At 43.3% G+C, this 27,159-nt stretch overlaps 1 protein-coding gene across 2 annotated transcripts in view; it reads right to left on the reverse strand.

The window, feature by feature from the left end:
* ntn1a (netrin 1a) overlaps positions 1–27,159 on the reverse strand; it is an 87,653-nt gene that overhangs the window by 38,175 nt on the left and 22,319 nt on the right. For both annotated transcript variants that reach the window (XM_080722192.1, XM_080722191.1), the window contains exon 3: positions 1,432–1,620. In XM_080722192.1, the coding sequence (XP_080578318.1) occupies positions 1,432–1,620 (189 nt within the window). The remainder of the gene's footprint in view (positions 1–1,431; positions 1,621–27,159) is intronic.

The raw sequence follows: 27,159 nt of genomic DNA on the forward strand, positions 1-27,159 counted from the left end.
AAATTGTACTTGTACTTAGCAGTTCTTGAGTAAAAGTACAGTACCTGGTTACTATCCACCACTGCTCTCTCTCTCTCTCTCTCTCTCTCTCTCTCTCTCTCTCTCTCTCTCTCTCTCTCTCTCTCTCTCTCTCTCTCTCTCTCTCTCTCTCTCTCTCTCTCTCCCTCCTTTCACTCATTCTTCTCTGGCCTGCAAGGAGGATCACTTCACACCTTGAGGTGAGGCGTGTTTGTTTTGCTTGTCCTGTCAGCTCTGCTCCCCAACCCACCCCACCTCCCAAACCCCACCTCCAATGAAGCCAAATAACTCATTGTCAACTGAGGGAACACCCACCCGCCCACACACCCGCCCCTGTCCACCCTATACCTGCCCCCCCAACAGCCACTGCTCTGACAGACCCTAAAACTCATCTCCGCTGACGGAGAGAGATGAGATGAGGGCGAGACAAACTCTGGAATGTAAAGGTCTCCTGTCTGCGGTGCTTTCTTTTTTCTTTTTTTCGTTCCCCCTCCTACTTCCTGTCATTTATCATTACCTTAATTCAGGAGTCTTCAACAGTGGGTCCGGGACCCCTAGGGGGTCCTCAGAGTCACTATAGGGGGTCCTCCAAATCTTTGTGTGATAGAAACTTGAACCCTAGCAGCGTCCATATTCTGAGAACTTTAGGCAAAAATAGCCGATCTACAAGCTCACAACGCCTCGCGCTTCGAGGCGTTTTGACTTTGTAGATCTGCTATTGTTGGCAAAGAGCTTTTGAGGGTAAAAGAGCAGACCAAGTACAGAATGAAAGGTCAAATTTATTATGTATTGACGGTTCAAGTGGTTAATATTAAATATGAGAAAACTCAAATTGACATAAATCCAAAAAACACGATGATTGTGCTGTCAAACAATGAAACTATATGGAATGGAATCTATGAACTGGTTGTGGGGGTCCCTGCTTCATCTCTCTCTCAACTAAGGGGTCCCTGGCCTGAAAACGTTGAAGACCCCTGCCTTAATTCATCTCAATAGTGGCCATTATGGGCTGCCTGCATGTAAGGCCATTCTCCTTGTACATTTTAAAAGACGCGACACAAACATGTAATTTTTCTTGTACATAAAGCATTTGCCTATACAGTAATACCTGTCTTTTTTTGGAGGTGATGATTTAAATTATTGAATCCTTTTCCCAGATTTAAAAGTTAAAGCTCTAATATCTTGTTAAGAATACATTTTACGCCAGAAATGTGTCTTTGGAAAATGCCCTTTCTTTCTGGGGAATGATTTATAATACAATCGCTAAAATGACTTCAAACAACGAATCCTGTCGCTGGATTAGTCAATTTGTAAAGACCGTCTTCCTGCTTGTGACAGCTGAATAAAAGTGATTCACGGAAAACGAAAAAAAGAAAAGAAAAAATGCAGAAAGAAAAAAAACAAAATCCATACCTTTGCAGGCTTTCCTGTGAGAGATGGGCTTGGACAGATCTCGGTAGTAACCCTCCTTGCAGTAGTGGCAGTGGCGTCCAGCTGTGTTGTGGCGACAGTTGAGACAGACGCCACCACTCTTCCTCCCTGACAGTTTGTACAGCTCCATGTTAAAGCGACAGCGCCGGGCGTGAAGGTTACAGTTGCAGGCTGCAAAGAAAGTACAGGATGCACAGAGATTAGGTACATTTTATACTCAGGTATAAATCTAATTTTCGTAAAAAATATATCTTCTCGGAAAACGGATGCTAAAATAAAAATAATGTTTCAAAAATATTTTATTTAAAAAAATTAAAGCTTCATATGTGTTTCTTTTCAAAAATGACTACAAAAAGCGTAAAATAATGATAAAATAATCATTTTGGCCATTGTCAGGCTGACTTTGTTTACATCCGTCTTCTATTCTTTTATATGGATTCCATATAAAAGAGGGATGTAAACAAAGTCCAAAATGAAAAAGCTAACTATAGCTCCTTTAAATACATTTAAAAAAATACATACATTTTCAAACAAACAAATCTAAGAAATTCGAGAAGCGACGTGTTGCGAGCTTGTAGGTCTGCTATTTTCACTAGTTTGGGTCCCCGGCAAACATCAAATGTCCTGTCTATGACCAGCTAATCTCTGGCACCATTGGCCCAGTAGCTTCCATACTGGGCACACCACACACACTCCCTGAATGTCAATTCTGAATCTTTTCCCCACATTTCATATTCCATCCTGCAGTATTGGTCCTCTTTGAACAAAATGCCTCAAATCATGAATGCAGACAGCGTGCGATTTCCATGAAAATGTGCACGCACATTCCCACTAGGTCGAGGAACAAAGGCCAGCCTTTTCACATTGGCACCAGCAGGTAGACTTTTGCAAAACACATTATAGGAACAAAATGCCTCAAATCACGAATGCAGCGTCCGATTGCCGCAAAAAAGGTCGAAGAAGACATGGCAGGCCTATTATAGCGCCACCAGGAGGCCGCAATACCTGACCTGGCGGAGACCTGTGCTCGGAAGAACACTGCTTCTAGTTTTCTATCAATTACACATCCCATGAAGCCTTGAATTTATTTAAGATTTTAAATAATTTTTTAATTTTTTAATTTTTTTTCTTTTTTTCAAATTCCTAAGCCAATAGGTTTGGATATAGGAATGAAATCATTGGCTTATGAGTGCGACAAAAACAAAACAATCTCCATGGATTCAAGACTTCATGCAGGGTGTAATTGATGGAAATCAGTTCATTTTTTGTGTGAACTACTCCTTCAAGTTATCAATGGTGCACTCAGGTCCACTGTCTTGTACACTACAGTACATTGTATTCATCAAGGTAAAAACCTTTCTTGACACAGCTAGGGGGCTGCTGTGTAAAATCCTATCCATGAACAAAGCGGATGTGAGTATTTCAGCTCATCTAATAATCAGGCCAAATATGTGGCATCTTCTCCCACCTTCTCGCTCACGCTCTCCTTCCTCTCTTTTGTTACTCTGGCTTCCTCTCTAGCCTCTATTCAACACTCTTTCTCATTCCTGTTCATCCTCTCTGAAGGACCATACTGGTGGTCTGGCATGCTTAGTCCATTAGACTATGAATCACAATATGCTTGACATCCCTGCCAACCATCTTTAAAACCATAGTGTGGTTTTGGGATTTTTGAGGAAGCCATTGGATTCCTTTTCAGTTCGGTAAAGATTATTGACTTTTTGCTGGGACAGATCTTGGCGGGTAATGCAACACACTCTGTCTGTCTGTCTGTCTGTCTGTCTGTCTGTCTGTCTGTCTGTCTGTCTGTCTGTCTGTCTGTCTGTCTGTGTGATAATCTTGCATACTAGTAGGCCAATCAGCATGTTGACAGCAGGCAAAGGACCTCAATTCTCTAATAATAGTATTTTATAATATCGACAACAACTATTTAACATTTTTGAGCGTCTACCCCCCACACACACACACACACACACACACACACACACACACACACACACACACACACACACACACACACACATTCCTCTCTCTCTCTCTCACACACACACACACACACACACACACACACACACACACACACACACACACACACACACACACACACACACACACACACACACACACACACAGGGTATAGCTTAACGAAATGAACTGCTCACATCCACCACTCACTTCAAACTTGGTTTGATTTTTACATTCATAATTGCAGAGCAATCGTACCTCCAGCATATGGAATAAGCTTTAACCAATAACAGACATGCATGTCATGCTGTTGCATAAACACAAATGTACCCCACCCCTTCCCATCTTGAATCATAACAGCAAGTGTTTAACGTTTATTGAACCAGGCAAGTCATTAATAACAAATTCTTACGGTCTGGCAAAGGGCAAAGCCCTTTAGTGTAGGGTATGAAATAAATTTGATTTCACAGTTAACAAAAGTTAAAAGAAAGGTTAAAAGCAGCACACATCCAAAACACTCAATACTTATGTAAGCAAATATGTAAGTATGTATGTATGTACCTACATACATACATACATACATACATACAGTACATACATACATACATACATACATACATACATACATACATACAGTACATACATACAGTCAGTAATTAAGTAAGTATAAACTAGTAAGACGCCTCAGGGCGACAAGCGACCGGTCGCGCCACAGTGATGTGGACTTCAGGGATGTGGACATCAGGGATGTGGACATCAGGGATCTCCATATATGGGCATAAATGGGATTTGTTCCCCCTGGCATGGAGGGATCTCTCTAACAGGGCATCATTAATATTGATGACATCAGGGAACTCCATATATGGGCATAAAAGGTATTCTGTTATTCTATCACAGTGACATCAGAGTATGATGACATCATGATGACACATTTTTACGGTCTATGGGAAAATGTGTACAGGTCTACACTGACCCGGACAAGCTGTGACATTTCTCATGGTAAACTGCGACCGAATATGTATGTATGTATGCATGCATGTATGTACAATATATGTATGATGTTTCTGAATATAGTTAACAGATACCATTACTAGTATGCAGACAGCAACATCAGGCAATACAAGAACAAAACAAGAGTGGTTTAGTTTGACTATATAACCGAGGTAAGAGGGTGGACTAACAACAGCTAAAATACTCTTTCATTATAATGTATACCGTATTGAGTTTCTAATGCAGGGGTTCTGAAAGTTGGTCTGGGGACCCCCAGGGGTCCCTTGAGGAGTTAAAGTAGTGAAATCTGTTTATATAGCATCAAAATGAGTTTAACCACTTTAAGCCTATACACACATTGGCTATTTTCAAAAAGATTTTGACTAGGAAAATTGTGAAAAATGTGGAATAATTTTGAAAAACCATTACACAAATCTCTCATGGGGATCCCTGGCACAACATCTTTTCAGGCCAAAATACATATCAATTTGGGGGTCCTGCCAACGTCTGATCTACTGTACCCACCACCACAAAGACACAATGTTGATATATTGCTCTTCCACCATTTCCTTTAAATCTCACGAGAGAGGCTTATCTGCTGCTTGTTTACTGATGAATAAAGTTGCCCCGGCCAAGTTTAATTAGCCGGCTGATGTTTATTCATGACACTTTGGCAGCAGGGACGGAAGGCAGACACGCTTGGCTTCATTAAGGCCTGCCGTCCGAGACACTGGTCCTCCACTGAGCCATGGATACATTCATGCATTATTAATAAACAAGACTTCTGATACTGTAAAGCTGGAGTAATGTGTGCTTAATGTTCCGTGTGCGTGCGTGAGTGTGTGTGTGTGTGTGTGTGTGTGTGTAGTGTGTCTATTTGTGTCTCTGTGTGCGTGCTTGCAAGTCGGGGGCGTCTAGGTGTCAACTGGGGGTCCTCCTCCTCCTCTGTCTTGGAACATCTGTCCATATTTTTCAGCAAGCCCTCTTCACACATAGCCCCCCTCTCTCTATCATCTGCCAGTCATAATGGAAGAGGCCACGGTGTGTGTCCTTGTGTGTGTGTGTGTGTGCGCTCGCGCGCGCGCGTGTGTGTGTGTGTGTGTGTGTGTGTTTGCGTGTGTGTGTGTGTGTGTGTGTGCGACTGTGCGTGCGTGTGTGTGTGTGTGTGTGCGTGTTTGACCCCTTCTGTCACACCAAGGAACTAACACACACACGCATGCGTGCACACACACACACACACACACACACACACACACACACACACACACACACACACACACACACACACACACACACACGCACACGCACACACAAATACACTTTGCTTATCAGTGGTTGTTTTCCCAGTATGTGTTTCCTGCAGGACAGCAGGGGCCTTAATTAGCAGGACCCCCTCTCTCTCTCTCTCTCTCTCTCTCTCTCTCTCTCTCTCTCTCTCTCTCTCTCTCTCTCTCCCGTCTATTTGAGCTAATTACCTTGATTGGCAAACAATTGGTGGTATTCATTTAGAATTTGCAGCGTAATTACCAGATCTGACTGGCTTTAGGCCTGCAGAACTTTGCCATCTCAGATCTGTGGCATATACTGTACATAAATTGTAAACTTTTATTATACTTTGTTATGGTATAAAGTACATCAGATTCATAGGCCACACAGATGTATGTGTGTGTGTGTGTGTGTGTGTGTGTGTGTGTGCGTGTGTGCGTGTGTGCGTGCGTGCGTGCGTGCGTGCGCGTGCATAGAACAAACTGACCTCAAACCACATGAAACTGATCAAAATCGTTGCTGACGGCAGAATCCTTGTATCTCCATATTTCATCTTGTGTTTCTTTTCTTTTTTCATAAATTAATAATTACTGTGTTTTGCCCTCAGGATGTAGGTTGAAAGTGGTTACGTCTGTCTTTGGGTTTTTAATAAATATTTATCCAATAAAAATGATTACCAAGAGCCTGTGACTAAATAATCCCTTAATCCTGAAAAATAATGGGTTTGGACAAAAAAGAAAAAAAGGTTTCTTCCTGACACTCTTTATACCAGGGGTCTTCAACGGAGTGATAGAAACCTTTTTTCCTCTCCTTTGTTATATTAACCACTTGAACCCTAGCATCCAAACTCTGAGAACTTTAGCTGACAATAGCCGATCTGCAAGCTTACAACGCCTCGCAGAGAGGTTTTGTGTAGAGGGGAAAAAGAGCAGACTAAGTACAGAGTCAAAGGTCAAGTTTATTAAGTATTGACGGTTCAAGTGGTTAAATATCTGAAACACAAATTGACATGAATCCAAAATACACTGATGATTGTGCTGTCAAACAATGAAACTATATGGAATCTATGAACAGGTTGTGGGGGTCCCTGCTTCATCTCTCAGTCTCAACTAAGGTGTCCTTGGCCTGAAAACGTTGAAGACCCCTGCTTTATACCTTAGGCTCGTGCAACATTTCTGATATCATTTTACCCAAATAAGAACATTCTCCCTTTCAAACACAAAACATTGCGTTGTCTCTCCCCCACCCCCTTTTTTAAGGAGCAATGTGAAAAATAAAAAGGAGTACAACTTGAGCTGCCTGTAAATCCAGAGGCTGAGCCCACAGGGGAAGGCTCTTCTCTGCATTTTAGCTAAGGTTCACTCGGTCTCCCTTTGACTGGCCGCCCGGGGGGCATGCTGGTGAAACCCATCCCTCAGCCTGTCTGCGAGTAAAGAGGGATTTACTATGGAAAAGGGAGAATATCCGGGGTGGAGGATCAATGCACGTCTTCAGATAAGCAGGCATGTCTCTATTTCACGACACAACTAATTCACACCCTGCCTAATGAAGAGAGAGAGAGAGAGGGGAATTCTACTTTGGGCTCGGGGGTAAATGGCAAACTGGACTGCATGTCCCGAGTAAAAATACCAGATATGCCGGTTGCTGGATGACATATTATATCATTGTAAAGACAGTATGTAACCTGAATACAAAGGTGTGGGGGCGAATGCTACATTGTGTTTGCGAGAGTCAGATTTCATAAGTTGTTACCTCAAGTAATGGCAGGGAGGGAGCCCAGCACACTTTATTTAAAGCTTGAGGTGTGAGAATAGCCAAGAGCAACCTATCCAAAGCCTATGGAGACAGTATAGAGCCCAGCAGATAGGGAAGACCACCCGGAATAAGCCTGTTTGTAGCTCCTCAAGGACCACACCCCCCCCACCTCCCCTCCCCACAACAATATCTCTATGTATGTTTTATTATAAGAAGGCATAACACGGTAATTTCTATTTTATTTTAAACTTTTGTATTAATATTTAATAATGATGATCTAAATGTCACACTCTGAAAATAGCACAACACACAACACACTGTGAGCTTAATTGTAACGGTCAACATTTAATTTCACACATTTTCCCCCACACACCTATAAGTTAAAACATTTTCTTACATTTGATTGACATATGGACACTAGTATTACATGGCCTGACAAGAATCAACACCAGTTTACCCTGTATCAATGGATTATATTACCTCTGAAAAACACTACAGTTACTTCAACATCTTTAGATGACACTAGAGCCACCATTTGTCCACCTGCTGGAAGTGGCTATAGGCTTCAAGCTGTCTCTCAGAAGCAGCAGGACGTCTTGGGAGGGATCTAAAGTGGCCAGTCAGACCAATGACATTGTTTATGACCTGTGACTCCAAATTTGGGCTATGTTTCAGCCTGATAGAAACTGACATTGACTTCCACTGTAAAACCTAAGTTAAGAAAACATACTGTACGTACGTGGTAAAGAAACTGGCCTACCGAAGCTATCTATCAAAATGACATAATGCAGCCTTGTCCAGACTGAGGCACTTTTAAATGAAACCAATTGAAGATTTAATTAAGCTGATGTGAGACTGTCTGGCAACCAACCTTGAACCTTGTATCCATTCATGCAGAACTCCCCTGATATCATTCATGACTGTCTTCAAAATTATGCCTTTTACTTTTAGCCATAGAACTATTCAAATGTTAAAAAAAGAATAGCAGATCTACATGTTCAACATGTGACATTGTGATGCATTGTGAGCTTGTAGATCTTCCTTTTTAAAATAGAAATGTTACATCGTGGTTGTTATGCCTCTGCCTCCAATCAGTTTACCGTTATGTCATCCGCGTCTGTCTGTCCAGATTCATTATAGTGAATGAAGACCTTGAAGGTATTTAAGGAATATGTTGACCTTGACCTTTGACCACCTACTTCTGGTCGGTTCATCCTTGAGTCCGAGTGGACGTTTTTACCAAATGTCATGAAATTCCCTCAAGGCACTCCTCAGATATCACATTCACAGGAATGGGACAGACTTGCAGTCGCAGTGACCATACCCCTGCTAAACCTATGACAAGCTACGGACAGTGCATCATTGAGTCAAAGTGGACGTATGATGGCTCTGTGGCCCACGCTGTCACCGGCAGAGGCACCAAGAAGACATATGCAATAACATTACACTGTCACTCGTGCTCTGATACCACTAACGACCATCCCAGCAGGTATCAGGATGGATAACTGCCTCTGCCTCTCAAGAGAACACAGACAAGATAAGCTGCAGTTTGCTCCCACCAGGCAAGCAGCTCACACACCTGCCTTCAGGCCAAACAATGATTCTCACCACCATTTACAACCACACACACACACACACACACACACACACACACACACACACACACACACACACACACACACACACACACACACACACACACACACTCACGCGCGCACACACACCTAATTAAGCCACAGTGGTAGACAATTTCTTACTCCCATCTCTTTTAGCCACAAAGTTAATGTAGGACAAAAGTGAAAATGATTGAACATGATCACTGAAAGACCACAAATTCATACACTGAAACAAATTACTTTTGTCTTTTGTTTTATGTGTTTTTCTGAGCAGTGATATGAAATAATCATTTAATGAATGAATACAAATAAATTGTTAATTAGTTACCAAAGAATAAACAAAAAATTAAATTGTTTGTGGATTCCTATTGCAGCTGTAACTACCCCCAGGTGTCCATAAAAATGTGTACATAGTAACTTTAAAAGCAGGGTAATTGAGCTATATTGAGTTATATAAAGCTGCAGTTTATCTAAAGCTTCTCAACACCCTCTTATAAAACAGACTTCAGAGGTCCCTGAAATGACCAAAAGCCGCAGAATGATTCAAATCACACAGCCACAATTTATCAGGAATGTATTTTCTGTTTACCAGTTGTCACTGTGTCATTCACATCATAAGAAACCCAAGCCAGGAAAGTGGTGTTTGAGTGTTTTGGAAAGTTGGCCATCTCTCTCTCTCTCTCTCTCTCTCTCTCTCTCTCTCTCTCTCTCTCTCTCTCTCTCGCTCTCTTTTTCTTTTCTCAGAGAGATTCCAAGCATACAGTATATTGACCCCTGCACATAACCAGGCTTCCCACTTATAATTAGAGTGAAGAGCTGGGGTTGAGGTTCAGCGCAACTTAGTTATGATAAGCCTTGCACTTGAGTAATGTCAGTCATGTAAATATCAGTCTACATTTGCACATAATGAGACAGACCTCCTAAACCGACTGCTCACTTCTGCTTGAGCTTGCAGCTCCACTTCCAGGATGTGTTTAGCTGCAGGGTCCAACAACTTTAAAGCAAAACTAGCCAAACGAAACAGATAGATGTCCAGGACTGCTATGTTTCAAACTATATTGCATAACTGACCACCCACACTGAGATTCTACTTTATTCCATGCAGCCACACCATCAACAATAACCCAACCACTGATGCAATTTCATAACACAAAACATTCCAGTCTTTTGCAAGGTTCTGGGGAGGTCACAGGCCCCTGACCACAAGGCCATGTACACTTCAACCCTCAGGAGATGGCAGGCAGCCCCCAGTAATCCACCCAAACAAATTATACCAACACCAGCGGCTGTGAGCATGGGCTAGCCAGAGGATATTCTGCACTGAGTTTAAAATAAACACAAAGGAGAGCCCTATACAGTTTACTTTTAATCCATTAGGTCCCCCAGAAAGTAACTCCTATAAAGCCTGAAGTCAAAATTAAGAAATATTGGGTGTCCACTCCATTACCTCTGCCATGGTTTGTTTTGGAAGTAGTTTTCATCAATTGGTCATGGGAGCTTGGGAGGAAGAGAGAGAAGAAGAGAGAAGCAAGAGTGGGGAGAGAGAGACAGACGGACAGACAGACAGACAGACTGACTGACTGACTGACTGACTGACTGACTGACTGAACGCAATTCACGTGCATATGGGGGGGGGGGCATGCACTCAGACAATACACACATATACACAAAAGCACATGCTCACACATACAAATCCTTACATGGGTGTGTCATGTTTTTTGGAGTATTGTAATTGGGGGAACTCTAATTTGATTCGGCTACAACTGTCAGTACCAATTTATCGTGGTTTTGTGTGTGATTGGTTTGATTTCTTTGGTTGATTGTTGTATGTTTTCTTTGGTTGGTGATTGTATGTTTTTCTCTTTTCTTTTCTTTTTTCTGCAGAATGCAACTAGAACTTTCTATTCAAATAAGACAACATTCTGAACACACATAAGGTCTACCTCAGGATGTTTATAGTTTATTCAATTATAATGATGTAACCCCGAGCTAAATGATTTATAATTGGGAGCCAAATGGACCCATGCAGGTCTATAACTCTGAGAGTGTACAAACTCGTACTCTCAGAATGACGGGTATCCGTGGCCGTAATGCATACCAAACTGGGGGTCATTGAAATTAAAACATTCGAGAACCACTGCTAAAGACAACTATGCTGGGCTGGCTTGCCCTCTAGACCCGCTAACCTGTGGGCGCCATGCTTAGGAGTGGTCTGTCTCTGGGGAACTATAGGGAAACATAACACACATGCCAGGAGAGGCTGGGAGGTTTTGCTCGCTTGTCATGGCTAAACACAGAGTCAGATGTGTGTCAAGCAGCAGATCCCACTTAGAGATTCCACATTTTCAGGTCCCACATTTTAATCCACTCACCAGTTGGTGAACATCGGAACATATAATTATGTGGATGTACTGTAGGCACATGACAGAATGCCGTTACCACAGCCAAAACCACGCGTTTATAATGAAGACCGTCGCGGTTTGCGAAAGCGTTAGCGCTGCCCAATTTGAGGGCATCAAAGGGCTCCGCGACATGTGGATATGATGATATTTCTGTGTGAATACGATGATATTTGAGTTGACTTTTGTTTTGTTTTCCCTTTATGCCACATTGTAAGGCCTGGCATTAAATTTTTAAAGAGTTCATGTTTGATTCTCAGACATACTTGGCAGCCCCATAGGGCCATAGACAGCCAGAATAATTTTCTGCTATGATTAAAAATAAATGTTCAGTCCGTGGTCATTTAATTCTAGTGGACCTGGTGTAGTCAGGGTAATATTAGATTTGTGAGACCACACCATATAGGGGGAGAATGTGATTCACCAGCTCTGGAATTCACACTATAAAGAAATAATCACCCCATCGCTGTTAATGACTGTTTTTCCCAAAACAAGCAAAGAATTTCAGTTATTTCTTTTCCTTTTTTTTCAACCCCATTATAACCGCCGAGCCAAAACACTGACTGATGAGAGACTGGGGAAATATTTACGTTAGCTCTGTAACCACGCCGATGCTCTGCATATGTCATACTCTGTCAGATATCAACTAATAAATCTGTTTCAAGAGAACAATTAATTTAATTGCATCCTGTTTCCAGGGTCTGGTTCGACGGTTTATTTTTCCTCATATACATTTGGAACAATATGAATTTCCATCTTGTGTTTGTTGATTCAGACACGGCCACAATACAGAAGGGATTTCCCCAACATAAAATAAAGGGGCTATTTGAAGTCATATCAAGGGCTGAGATGATAGATGAGACTGTGCTGAATGCTTTTTCTGCATCACTCCAATACAATCATAGCATCGCATAAAACAATTTATTCTGGTAGCAATAGCTTTAAATAACTAGTAGTATTTCTTTAGTTTATTGTTACCAAAGTGTGTCAATCTAGAGTAGAAATACAAGGTACAATACATAATAGAATATTCAGAATATTTTAAATATTTAAAAGAATGAAATATTGTGAATGGACATTATTCAACAGACATTTTTGTTTGCAATCTGTAGCTTTACAAAGGCGAGAAATACCTGGAAAGAAACTTGTTAACAGAATCAGAATCGGGATTCGAATCCGCGGCACACGCCTGTCAGGCATCAGAGCCTATGTGGTATGCGCCTCTGGACCGCTAGGCCAACGGGCACCCCTTCTGAAATGCTCTTGATGCTTCGTAAAACTTTCAATTTAGGATCTCCACAAACGTTAACAGGTAACGCTCACCCCCAAAGGTCTTGTATTCGTATATTCGTTTCACTGAGGTGAAGGCTAGGACTGTCAAGTTTATGCAGGAAGTACATTATAATTGTGGCTTTTGATCAATTGTATGACCCTGTTTGGACTGATACCGGATACCACTGCTGAACCCACACCAGTTTTCTCTGTCAGGGATGGTGTCTGAGATACAGTATAGTAGACACGCAGAGCAGCACACAAAGCTAAGAACACAAAAATAGTATCAAACTGAACGGTGTTATTTTTTAAAGACACTTGTGCTGTGTTTCCCTAAAGTCAAAACAAATTCGTTCACAGGGAATAATTTGTATTATTTGTCAGTTCTGTCTTTAAAGTAAAAAAACTTGTGGAAATGTTTAAATGTAAGGAAGTAAGGCAGTCAAAACCTGATATAACTTTACTATAACGTGTCTTGAAGTCACTCTGAGATAACAGGGAGGGAGAGAGAGAGAGAGAGAGAGAGTGAGTGAGTGAGAGAGAGAGCAGAGCTAGGAAGAAGAGTCAGTAGAAAGGGAAAAGAAGCATGGAGTGGAATAAGGACCTACAGCAGAGATTATTATCAGCCTAATTTAATTCCTTCATTGCATCCAATTAGCAGTAGCACTTTACACCCCTGTAGGCCTTCTAAATACACACACGCACATGCACACGCACGCGCGCGCGCGCACACACACACACACACACACACACACACACACACACACACACACACACACACACACACACACACCACACACACACACTTACGCTTTAACGACCTTAAGCCTGGAATCTCTGTTCTTTCCAGAGAGGGCACTATACTTTCATCAAGTCAGTGCCACATAGAAACTTTTATCATCAGAGCGAGAACGAGTTGGAATTAAACATAAAACGAAGGGAAGCAAGAAAGAAAACAGAAATTCTGGGAATGTGAGATCAGTCTGCGGCTTGTTAAATCTCAGGCTCGAGTGGAGGAAACTTGTCTAATTGAGCTTAAGCCATACAGAATATTCATCAGTCCTCAGGCAACATAAAAAGCAGATTAAATATGAGCACATATAGGGTGGGGACTTCAGCCTTTTCCCAAATTGTCTGACCTTTTTATATCAGTCAAGCTGTGCTGTTTATTTACTTCCCCCTGTCTTTATTTCATAATTCACTTGGATGTTTTCTCATATCTGGTCAAATTATGCAACTCCCAGCGCAGGCAGACACGAGCGCTGCAGCCTGCAGATACACAGTGTATGTATAGAGTCAGCGGGTGATAATAAAACCTAGGCTGGTTATCCAACCCATGCAATTACAGCGCAGTGAGATATACTCTGGGGAGCGCAGGGATCCCTAATGAAGCGACTGTGTGTGGAGTGGAGCTAATAATGTTAACCAACAGGATTTACAGTCAGTGTTTATTTTTACAGCAAATTTTTATTTAGTTTTGCCATAGTCTTTTGAATAAAACTCCATGTAGTTTTTGTCATATTTTATTCCATTCATTTGAAATGTTTTAGTTGACTAAATATTATAAGATTCTAAATCCACAGTTGATTTAGTCAACAAAGATATATCACATCAACACAATCAATTGAACAAAACCCTAGTCCATACCAACACATTATAGAACCTGAAAACCTTCTCCAGCAGCAGTCAAGCTTGCCATTTGGCAGCATTTAATGGCCCTTATATAGTTATATTCACCCTTTCCTTCACATGGGGTCTAATAAGGCCTTTCCTATTTCTGGAATCTAACTATCCTCCACACAGAGGCACAATAACAAAAAAGGGCTAATGGCCTCCAATTTCCCGCATTAGCGCCCATTTAATAGCTGACCTGCCCTCTCGTTAGGGAGCCCAGCATGGGAGCGCTGCTCAGCTTTGACGTGACACACACACACACACACACACACACACACACACACACACACACACACACACACACACACACACACACACACACACACACACACACACACACACTGCCCCAGGCCTCAGTAACACTTCCACCCCACACTGAGAGCACATAATAGGGCAGTTTGTAAAAAGGCCGGCCTGTGATCAGTGGTGCATCTATTTGCTGAGTAATCAAGGGTCTTTTGTCTCCGCAGTGTGTGCGTATTTACGAATGTATGTGTCTGTATGTGTATGCGTTTGTGTGTATACACGTATCTATGGGAGAAGGGGAGAATTTCCCTCAGTCCATCCGTCTTCATTTGTGTGCCCATCTATCTTTAAGTGTGTGTGCCTCTGTGCGAGGAGCGTTTGGGTGTTTAATTCCTAAATGAAGTGCCGTTGGCTGGAAAAGATATCCTCTATGGGAAAACAGCAGCATACATACAGTGTTGAAATAAAGAGAGCCTCGCCGATGCCATGGAGGGGCTGATGAGAGTGCGTTGTGTGTATACGAACTATGCCATAAAAATGCCATGGGTAGAGGTTGACATTGGCAGGTCCTATTCAGGTCAATAGCAGTGAAAGGCCCTGCGTGAATAAAGATTCCTTAGGCCTGTCAGGTCCCCATGGCACTCCGGGGAACAATGACTCGCAAAGACCAGCTGTCTTAATAGCGTGAGGGACAAACAGGTCCAATCCCTCAAGGATGCAATTGTAAGAGCGTAGACTCAAGCCTAATTTATACTTTGTTGTAATCGCTGAGCCTAAAAATAACTGATCTTCAACTGAGAGCCGCACCGAATCAGGTTCCAGTGTGTTAGAACAATACAGTCTAATAGAATACTATTCCATTTGGCAGATACTTTTGACAGGGAAGTGGATGTGTGCTGCAACTTCACTATAGCATTCACAGATCCTGAGCCGACAGCACTGGCGAACGACCAAGTTGTATCAATTGAAAGAGCACCTCAATGGCAATGCTCAACATCTATAGGCTGTCGCAGCTGAGAGAACCCTTGTGTGTGAACGGAAGTAATGACTCCATTGCAAAAGATCTGTCCCGTCCTTGATGCAGATTGGAACTAACTGGATTTACAGTTCCCATAGTGGGGAAACCAAGAAATCTCTGCTTTCACTTATGAGCGGTTGTTTTTTTTTTATTGAATGGTTACAAGAGTGGGAACACTGCATAACTGTATTGTGTTTGACTGCCGAAGCACTGGAGCAATGTTCTCTTTTCAAAGTAGATTCCACAGGGTGACTTGGTGCTCTAGGTTGCTCTTTGCCAGGCCAGTGTCTTTTTTGATAGCCTTAACGTGAACTATAAGGAACTGTGGTCTCGCTCTCTGTGACAATTGTGATCATTTTCAACGAAAGAAATATGAAAATTGAGCTGTACCACACACTAGCAGTGTAATTCAATTGTGCAGTCATTTGTAACCTCAGCACAACGCGATAATAAGGGTCTTACGCCGTCTCCGTTTTCCATTGTTTTACATCCAGCCATTACCTAACTCTGTCTCCTGCTCCTAGTGCCACACATCCACACAACACCTCTCAGGCTTTCACGGGTGGCAGGTCTGGGGGGAGGAGGGAGGGAGGGAGGGAGGGAGGGAGGGGGAGAAAGACGGCGGGGACGCATCGCCAAATCTTCCCCAAACAAGGGCTCTCCCTGCTCATGTCAAACATCACCTCCAGTCTATTTATGCCGTGAGTTTGGTTTCTATGAGACAAATAGATCTGCAGTGTTTTGGGCTCGCATAACTCCTGGCAGGTCTGCCTGCGCTGTGTTATAGCCCGAGGCTGAGAGGGATGGGCTCCTGCTGTCACAGGAGACAATGGAGCCCAGGCCCAGGGATCCTGAACTCCTCCGTATTCACTCTAATCCAGCAGCCTCTGCAATTAAGACAGTCAACTCCACTCCACTCCGAACACTGTATAATAAAGATATCAAACCCGTCATTTTGAGAAGACAAAGCTGCACCGTGATGTTGTGAGAGGTGAAATAAACAGTGTTTGAGGACTTGGGGTTGTTTTGGCCCACTGGGGAGGGAAATGTAGGCAGCATTCCCTCCTTTCCCTTTAATAGTTCTGGAAGAGAGTTTGATATTGAACATTTCTGTCAACATAATAAAAGTAAGATACAAAATGCACGGTTGCAGGGTTTTTTTCCCCCTTTTTTGTGTGTTTTTGGTTCCTACAGAAGATAAGGCATTTGGGTGGCGTGGAGGTCCGGGTTCGGCTTCCGGCAGCGGTGCCTCTGGCTTGGCCGGGCACTCCCTCCCCTACGAACATAATTGACAGTATTCACAGGTGGGAAGCTGGCAGAGGATTGTGTCAGGTGACCCTTTTAGGGGGTAGAAGAACTGTGGGAGAACCTTTGCGCGTGTAAAGCTCTCTCTGTGAAATCCCTCGCAGTCAGGTGAAAATAAATGGCTGGTAACTCCTGTATCGGAGGATGCATGTGGTACTACTTCTACCCTTCTATCCCCAGGCCAACAGAGGAGGTTGGCAGCAACAGGGACCGCATTACACATGGGGAAAGATAAGGCCTTCTGTAAACCGTTCACAGATTGCTCTGACTCAGCCTTTGATGAGTCTTAAGGATAAGCTAGCAACGCTCCTTTGGGTTTGAGGCTATTGGGTAATGATTGGTTTATGGTTTTCCCACCCCATTATAAAATACATTTAACACATCACGTCATTCTGTTTTTATTCTTCTTCCATATGGCTATGATGCGATATAAATTATTTTTCCTCTCAGAAAGTCTCCTGTTGCGAGTTCCTCGTAAATTTAACTAAACACTTAGGTGCATATTCATCATCTCATTTCTCACCAGCTGGGATGCACTACTGGTCATAAATCCCCACCGTTCGGTACGGTTGAACAGTCATGGATGTTGGTGTTCAGAGGGGTTCAGACAGACATGCTCAATATGCCTCTTTCACAACCAAGAGGGAATGGACGGCCAAGGAACATATGTTATGTAGTAAAACAACCTTACGCTGATTTCACACCAGCAGCGGTGCAATGATTTCTACTGGTGTGTTCTCCTGCTAAAAGGTTTTGTACGCCAAGCCAAGCGCATGCCTATTTCAGATCACAGATGGCTTCTGGTTGGGTGTTGCGTTCTCGCCACGCAGCGGCAGCGGAAAAGATTATTTTCTCTACTTTGCTGGCTCCACCTTCTGCTACTGCAGAGAAAACAGTGGTCGCCCCTCACCATAGACCAGGGGTTTTCAACTCGGGGGTCGGGACCCCCAGGGGGGTCCCCACATTATTTTTTGGGGATGTCCCTAGAATAGATGACCGTGAAGTGATGAATTAAGGATTTTTATTACTTTAAAGACCATTACTGCATCACAAGTAGGCTAATCAACAAACTATAAAAACTGGTCAAACATTGGGCAAATTTGGTCCATAATCGAAGCAATTCTTTTGAAAATATCTCAACAGGCTCACAACAACTCACAATGCGAGGGGTTGTGAGCTTGCAGATCGGCTACTTTCACAATATTTATCTGTGGAACCGTGTCATACTAAATGTAATGCAGGCCTACAATTCCAAGTGCTTGTCAGGGTGGGGGGTCCCCACGACTCCCCAGTACAAATAAAGATTTTTTTCAGGGGTCACGGCCTGAAAAGGCTGAGAACCAAAGCCATAGTAGACAATGCAAGTAACCTGCAGAATACTTTCTGGTGTGTGTGTGTGTGTGTGTGTGTGTGTGTGCGTGCGTGCGTGCGTGCGTGCGTGCGTGCGTGCGTGCGTGCGTGCGTGTGTGTGTTATCTTAGCACAAACAAACTGACCAAAAAACATTGATTGACAGGACACACATGATTGGACAAACGCATTCACCTGCAAACAGTTTGAGAGGAAGTGAGTGTGGGACAGAAATAAGTCATGAGAGTTACAATAGGTTTTGTGTTCCTTCATTGTGTTCATACATGTTTGACGTAGTTAGTCAACAGCATTCTCAGCTGGGCCCATTAGCAACCATAGCACCATGGAGGGCAGCGCTTGACCTCCTCACACACACACACACACACACACACTTCCCTCCCAATTTCCCTTGTCTCTGGGTCACCATCCCTCCCTCTGAATTGGACCATGACCCCCCCCCCCCCCCCCCCCCATGTATGTTTTATAATATTATAATGTAACTAAAGGTTTCAAGTAACTGTAGTGGAGTAAAAGTACAATATTTTGATCCGAGATGTAGTGGAGTAAAAGTAAAAGAATTAGAAATTGGAAATACTCAAGTAAAGTCAAATACCTCAAAATGTTATTTAAGCACAGTACTTAGGAAAGCGTAATTAGTTACTTTACACCACTGGACATCCCCCCGTAACCTATATCTCCTTCTACTCAGAACTGGGCCTGGCCTACAGCAGATGTCATTAGCGTGTGTCACCCTGTCCATTCATTCGTCCGCGCTCGACGTTAACAAGCCGCCACGCTGCTTTATTGGGGTTCAACTCCACCGTGGCCAATTCCTCTATGAAATTTATAGGCCATGAAAATGACTTCGGGCAGAGGAGAGAGGAGAGGAGAGGTGAGGTTGATCCAGGGACAACAGGGGGGGAGGTACATGGGGATGGGGAGATCCAGCACTAGAGACAGACGTGCTGCTTGAAAGGGCACTTTTTCCCCTCTAGGGTTCTCTCTGTTGTTCCTCAGTCAGTGTCTTCCCCTGCTCTGAAACCTCTCAAGGTAATCAAGTTGCACCACTTAACTGCCTGATCTTTTGTAGCTTGATTTTATTTCTTTTACAGCATGTCAATTAGTCCCGAGACCCCGCTGGGACTCGATTGGGCCAAATCGGCTGGTGTGCCATAAGAGGACCAAAAAGTCAGTAGCTAGCTCTATCTCAGTGGTTCTCAACCTTTTCAGGCCGCGACCCCCAAAATAATATTTGATATTTGAACTGGGGACCCCCCACCCCTACACAGGTACTTGGAATCGTAGGAGTTGGAATTACATTTGGTTTGACTCGATCTATTCCATTGTGAAAATAGCCGATCTGCATGCTCATGCATGAGCATGTAGATCTGCTATTTTCACAATTTCTGCTTCTAATATTTGACAATTTGACCAGTGTTTGACGAGAGGTACTGTACTAAAAGGGTCTTTAAAGACCTTAAATTGTCACTTTATAAATGTGCAGATACCCTGTATGTACACGTATACTGTATGTTGGTCTGTTGAGTGAGAAAACAATGTTAACATTTAGCTAAACATCTGGGGACCTCCCCAAATAATTTGCGGGGGGTCCCGACCCACAGGTTGAGAACCACTGCTCTATCTAACGAGCGTGAACTCTGCTGCAGGTTGTGAACGTGACTGCGAGGGTGAGGTGCTTGTTCCAATGACTGATGAGCAATATCAGCCGTCCCTCCCTCAAGTGCCCTAATAAGTAGGATTTCTCCAAGGATCAACCTGGAATGTTCTGTTGAATGATATAGCGTTCATGACTCAAGAGATTAAGGTCTAAGACATGCTAACGCAGGCAATGCAAACAGACTCGACTCACTCGCTCAAGCGCACATATGAAAAACCACCACGAGGTCACCAACCATTTCGACTACCTGGCAGTCTGATCTGGGACGTTGTGAATAAATTTACGCCGTCCCTAAACTTGATAACTGCTGAGGTATTCCTGACTCTGAGTGACAACCCCAAAACCCCACTCCATGCAGAGAGATGTCTGTATACTGACCAGAGCAAAATGAATGTCTCTTGTGGACAGTAAAACAGGACATCTAAGGTGCGTAACCTCCATCGGCTCCAGTGAGCGGAGCTGCTATGTAATCAGTAAAAGGAGACCCTCATGTCCGTGCTGTACGGCAGTGGTTCTAAACCTGTGGGTCGGGAGCCCCAGAGGGGTCCCCAAATTATTTTGGGGTGTCCCCAGATGATTAACTTAATGTGCAAACAAACAAAGTTTAAGTGTATAGAGGGTTTATGCATATTTCTAAAGTGACAATTTAAGGACTTTTTTATACCTCTATAATGACAAATTAAACATTGGCCAAGTTGTCAAATATTAGAGAAAGACATCGTGAGAATTGCTGATCAACATGCTCACCGAGGCGTTGTGAGCATGTAGATCTGCTATTTTCACAATAGAACCGTGTTATACAAAATGTCATTCCTCAACTCCTAGTGATCTTCAGGGTGGGTGGGGGGGGTCCCCAGTTAAATTATTTTGCAGGTCAGAGCCTGAAAAGGTTGAGAACCACTGCTGTACGGAATGTGTGTAACTGCACGAAAAGACCCTGCATGCGCAGCAAACCATGTGTGCTTTTTCACACGCGGTGTGTGCGCGCGTGCATGCGTGCGTGCGTGTGAGAGAGAGAGAGAGTGTGTGTCAGTGTAAACAGAGGGAGTGGTAGACCCCGCAAGAGGCACGTACTGTACGCTGTCTCGTAGCCAAGAGGCTTCAGGATAAAACAGAACGCTAAACATCTCAGTAAACATCTGAGATCCTGGCTGCTCCTGGGCTTAATGGAACGCCCGCTCAGTGGAACGATGAGGGGACAGGGGTTCGAAGAGAAGTGTGTGTGTGTGTGTGTGCGCGCGCGTGAGAGTGTGTGCGCACATGTGTGTGTGTGTGTATGTGCAGGGGTGTTGCACCAAATTCTGGGCCCTGGGTACAAGGATTCACTGCGGGCCCCCCCATGAATGTTCTTCATAGGGGGAGGAGGTTTAACCCATTTAGACTGGGAACGCGTTATTATTACACATTATTTTGTGAAAATGTGTGCAAGTCTTTGAATATTTCAAATCCATCTAAGGTTTTTTTTGAAAAACCTATGTTTCTATGTCAGTGGTGCTCAAATGTGAAGGACCCCCAAAATGATATGTATTTGGCCACAGACCCCCATCTCAAAATATTTAGTTCCAGGGACCCCCCCAGAAGCAAAATTTGAGTTGCAAATGTTCGCTTAAAAAATACATAGGCTTATATATTTAAAGATTTGCACACATTTTCACGACTTTTCAAAAATAGCAGATCTACAAGCTCGCAGTGCGGCACCGCGCTGTGAGCTTGTATATCTGCTATTTTTCAATAGCTAAAGTATAAAATAATTGAGGCCCCTCCACCTTGGGCCCTAGTAACTCAGTTCCACTCCCCCCCCCCCCCCCCCCCTTGTGACGCCCCTGTGTGTGCAGTGCACTCCGCTGCTCCGTGCTTTTGACTCCGTGCCACAAGTCAGGCAACTGTCTCCTACTGAGAGCAGGGAGAGAGCAGGAAGCTGCTGTAGGTCATAAATTAAAACCCCCACCGTGCTGCTCAGCCCCATCTCTCCTCTGACACATTTATTGTTCCGATTTTCCGCCTCTGCACATTGTCCTCACCTCTCCTCCATTTCTACAATCTTTCTCTCTCTCTGTCTGTCTCTCCCTCACATTAACACAAACACACACACACACACACAGGCATAACGTTGAGCGTGTGAGGGCTATTAGTGGACGGTGGTCCAAGACGTTTTTCTGTATGGTGGTTCTGGGCTTCAAAGTCCACTCCAGTGTGGATGTTAGGGGTCAGTGATGGAGTGTGAAGCCTTCTACCGCAGCTCAGACGCTGTTCTTGGAAGAAGTCAGCGGAGAGCGGATCTGTGTGCGTGTGTGTGTGCGTGTGTGTGTGTGTGTGTGTGTGTGTGTGTGTGTGTGTGTGTGTGTGTGTGTGTGTGTGTGTGTGCGCGTATTTGTGTGTGTGTGTGCGTGCGTGCGCGTGCGTGCGTGCGTGCGTGCATAAGCGCGTGCGTGATGTGTGAAGAGATGAGCTCACACAGAAAAAGAGACTTTGCCAAGATCTGGCATCTGGGAAGCTCATGTCAGGACACCACCATTGCCAGTCAGCGACAGGGCCTTTAAGAGTACTGGACTGGGATAGGCATGAGTAACGACCGTTCCCTGCTCCGGCCAAGTCGGTAGGAAACATGCCATCGAACAGCAGCCCGATGGCACGCGAAAAGCCACAGAGGGAGCTTCCAACATATTTGGTGTCAGGATATGAGCGCATTACTTATCAGTCTTCGGCAATCATCTGATTTAGCTTCTTTGGCAGGCGTCTCGACTCATAGGGCTTTTATTGTGGATTTTATGTAGTGGCTGCATGCATTAAATCTATGGTTTTGGAAAGTGAATAAAAACACGTTTCGAAGAGAGGGGAGAGGGATCAGTCGGAGCCTAAGGTGTCTGGAGTGCAATGCATGCATGCATATGCAAAGTTCTCATAGCTCATGTTGTGTTTGGAATCGGGGCCCTGCGCTGTATTTCAAGTTACCTCAACTGTCATAAAATATCACACTGCGAGTCCAATAAAGATTCTAGAGTATTTTCTTCCATGATTTATATGTAAAATATTAATATTTATTAGCTTTAATGATTTCTGCCAGTGAGGGGGACGATGAGTTCTCCCTTTAGCTTGTTCTGATTCTGCGGAGGAAGGGGGTGATTGCGGGAAAGGGGTGATTACGGGAAAGGGAATATTTACTGGTACACTCGGGGGAGTGGAAATTACTTTTCTGCATCCACTCAGCCGATGGCTGCTCAGACGGCCCACTGTCTTGCTCAGGGACACTTCGGACACGTCGGCGGGGCAAGCCAAGGGTCGAACCTGGGACCTTCTGATTCCCAGACCACCTCTCTACTCACTACGCCAACGCTGCAAATACTAGTGGGATGGCAATGGCTATAAGGCTGTTTAGGTATACTCTATCTATGTCAATAGGCGGGTGTAATGCTCTGTGTTTACTCCTGTCTCTCCAACTATACGACTACAATACGAAACTTCTGCGTCCATATTTTCTATGAAAACAAAGTCATGCTGGTACGAGACATTCTGCTGCAATAGAGGTTGTTCCACAGTGCTGTCAGTCAAGGAAGGAAACTTTGTTGTTCAGATATCCCTGTCACTCAGTCTATAATCCAACGTATAAAAATCATACCAATGAATATATACAGACTCTGCAACTTGTACAGGGTATGGCAAAACATAAATCAAGCAAGTACGTAAATGAAAAAACATTGTGAAAGTATTTCTGAGAGCTCGATTATTGTGCTAAAAATAGGAGCATGCGACCTTGCTCCAGTAACAACATGGGATGGTGTTTTGTGCTAAAAGGCAGGGCGGCAGCTGGCTTGGTCCACGCAGATTGTTTCTGACACTGATGGAGCAGAGATGTTTTTCCTGAACGGGCTCCAGAACCACAGTTACCACACCGCTCTGCCATGGACCCATGTGCCGGCTACACAATAATGCATTAAACCCCTTTAACACACACACACGCACACACACACACACACTCATGCACATGCACACACACGCACACACCCATGCATGTTTTTAAAACCACATGATTATGCACTGACAGACATGCTGTACTGTAGATGCAAATGCATGTTCTTGCTTGCATTCATGCATCAATGTATGTACAGTATGCACAGCACACATACGCTCTCGTGCTCACACGTCCACACGTCCACACGTCCACACACACACACACACACACACACACACACACACACACACACACACACACACACACACACACACACACACACACATTTATGAAATACCACCACAGTTTCTGGCTCGCTCACCCTAATTGCGATGCTGGAACAGTAGCACTCCAAGGTTGTTTTTCTAGAGGAAGCTGTTTTCTAGTGAAACTCACTGCACTTCAAATTTCCTATAACCAACTCTGACACTGTCTGACTCAGAGAGGAAGGATACAGTTTTGGGGGATGAAGAGAAGACGGGGAAAGAGACCCCTCTGATCCAGAAACCCAAAACCCCACTGCAATTAAGTTATCGGTAGAAGGCAATTAGTGAGTCGAGCACTGGTCTTTGCCAGGGCAAGTGCTGACACACTGGGAGTACAATCTGAATTGTGCAATCGAAAAACAATGTTTTTGCTGCAGTAACAATGGGACAGTAGGGGGAATAATAATCTGTATTTTGGCAGTTCTGGAACCTGAGAACAATAAGTGAACGCAAGCTTAAAAAGTAGAAAATTAAAGGAAGATAGAGGTGGAAAGCAACAGTGAGCAACAGTATTGTGTGGAAACATTGTCTGCTAGAGCAAGAAATGACTTACTGCGGGGTCACTCGTTATTTTTAATGTCTCATTTAAAATTATGATTTATTCAGATGAGGTTGCGTTTCAAGTGGTCCCTGAGGACATCATTTTGGAAGAAGCAGCTTAATCTACCACTAAATTCAGAATTTGATCTAATTAGGTTCCTAACCACTTATGAAAGTTTAACATTTTAAAGAAAACCTAGCTCACAATATGTTGCATTGTGATATCACACATTTTTGAAGAAAAACTAAAAAAAAAAGAAAAATAATTTTGTTTACAATTACATTTTCCAAATAGGTACGACAGGTTGAAAGTAGACATAATGGACATCGACACACACTAAGAATCGCTATTGCAAATAATGATACATATCGTCACCGCCGTGTCAGGCAGGAAACCTTGTATCTCCAAGTTTCAAATTTGTACATTTTTTCGCAAAGTAAAGCACTGCTTCATCATACAAGGCCATCGCACAAAAGTAGTGAAAACAGCTGATCTACAAGCACACAACGCCTCACGGTGCGAGGCATTGTGTGCTTGTAGATCGACTGTTTTCACTGGTTTAAATCATTTTAAATGATAAATACAAAACAAACGGTTTTGGACATAAAAGGTTTCCACCCGACAACGACGACATTTTCCATTTAGCAGTCTCGGGGGAGGTCTGTTGAAATGAGTGAGGATTTCAAAAAGGTTAAAAGATTATCAGCTAACAGCTAAGGGGTGTTCAGGAAAAGGAGGTCTTAAACTAGGCTATTTCCTACAGTATGTCAGTCAATAGGTTCATCTGACAGGTTTCTATTGAAAAATAAATCACAAAGCCAAGTAGGCTACTTTGCCAATTATGAGATGCTTGGCTGATGAATGTGACGGCTTTGTGCTTTCCAGTGGTAAGTGGTCGTGTAATTTATGTCAAGAATAATATTACCTTCAACGTGCTATTGACTCTGTAGATATTCCTTTATATTTTCTCTGGCAGGAGATGGACTCTAAGCGAGAGAATGATTGTGCTGCTCGGTGGGCCAGGAAAATTGACCGTAATTATCAAATAGACCACTTAAACTTAATCTATTGAAAATGACTTTAGAAAACACTTTGACCTCCTAGTTCAGAGTTTTTTTTATAATTGTATTTATTTTTTACGTCTTGCAACTGATTTATAGAATGGCAAAGACAACATACATGTAGCCTGATCAGTATTGATCAGTGAGAGATTAAGTACTTTTAGACTGGGCAAATATAATAAGGTTACATATTTTGAGAAAAGCTTCTCCTCCCCATCACTGCCGACAGCCCACCGCAAGACTGATTTGTACTTGTGTACGGTGTTGCACGCTGAAAATAGCAGATCGTACGCTGAAAATATCATCCTGAACTTGTAGATCGGCTCTTTCCAGCGCGCGACAACGTCATGCGACCAAGCATAATATCAGGCCACTGGCGTCTCTAGCTACAATGGGTGCCAAAAATGTGTTTTCAAGAAAGGTGTAATTTCCGACTGAGGTCACAGTGTGAAAGTGTGTGGCAATCCAAACACTTGCCATTGTTATTCCAGTCCCTACATCCTACCCTACTTTCTCTTTTCTTTTGCCTTTGTTTGTTATGACTCTGTTCATTCTTCTATCCTTGTTTATTATTGGGGATCTCTGAGCACTTTTCATTTCCCGAACCCATTGCTATGGAAACACTTCCCTCCTGAAGCCTGATTTATGCTCCGTCACATGGCGGTGTCGCTCGACGTCGAAAATAGCCGACCTGCTAGTGTTGATTTTGACATCAAATTTTGATTTCGTTTTTGGTCATCGTCTTTTGAATATAACTATTAATTTACCGAATGTCTGTCCGCCGTCCTACCGTCTGTCTGCATCATAGACTGTAAAAAAATATGGACGGTGCGAAGCCATTGGTTTCTATGAGGCGAAAATATTACGCTTTTTTGTCCCTTGTATGGGTGTCGCCATCATTGTTTGAATGGTACCCCAGGAATCATAAGGAATGCTATTGGCTGCCAACGGTCACGTGCAACCGCAGGGATACATGGGAGAAGCTGCGTGCTGAAACCAATGCCCAAATTTGGAGACATCACAGACTGATATAACGGGTATTGCACAACTGGACGTCAGTGGTGACTGTTCTGCCCAAACGGGCACCGGTCTGGGTTCTCCAACATTACATTTCTCCAACATTACTTCTGAGACTCCTCAGGGACATTCAATCCCTCACATACTGTGTACACCCACGGGCACAGGACTAGAGACAAGATCTTAGTCGCCTTAGGGCTTAAATTTACAATACAAAAAGAAAAACATACAAATTTGAAACTTGGAGTTACAAGGTTTCTGCCTGACAGTGAAAATACAGCAACAATGTTTTTGTAATTTTTGAATGAATATAAGGTTTTTCAGAAAACTTACGTAAGGATTT

Source organism: Nannobrachium achirus, assembly GCF_963921795.1.
Source record: "Nannobrachium achirus genome assembly, chromosome: 3".
Lineage (NCBI taxonomy): Eukaryota > Metazoa > Chordata > Actinopteri > Myctophiformes > Myctophidae > Nannobrachium > Nannobrachium achirus.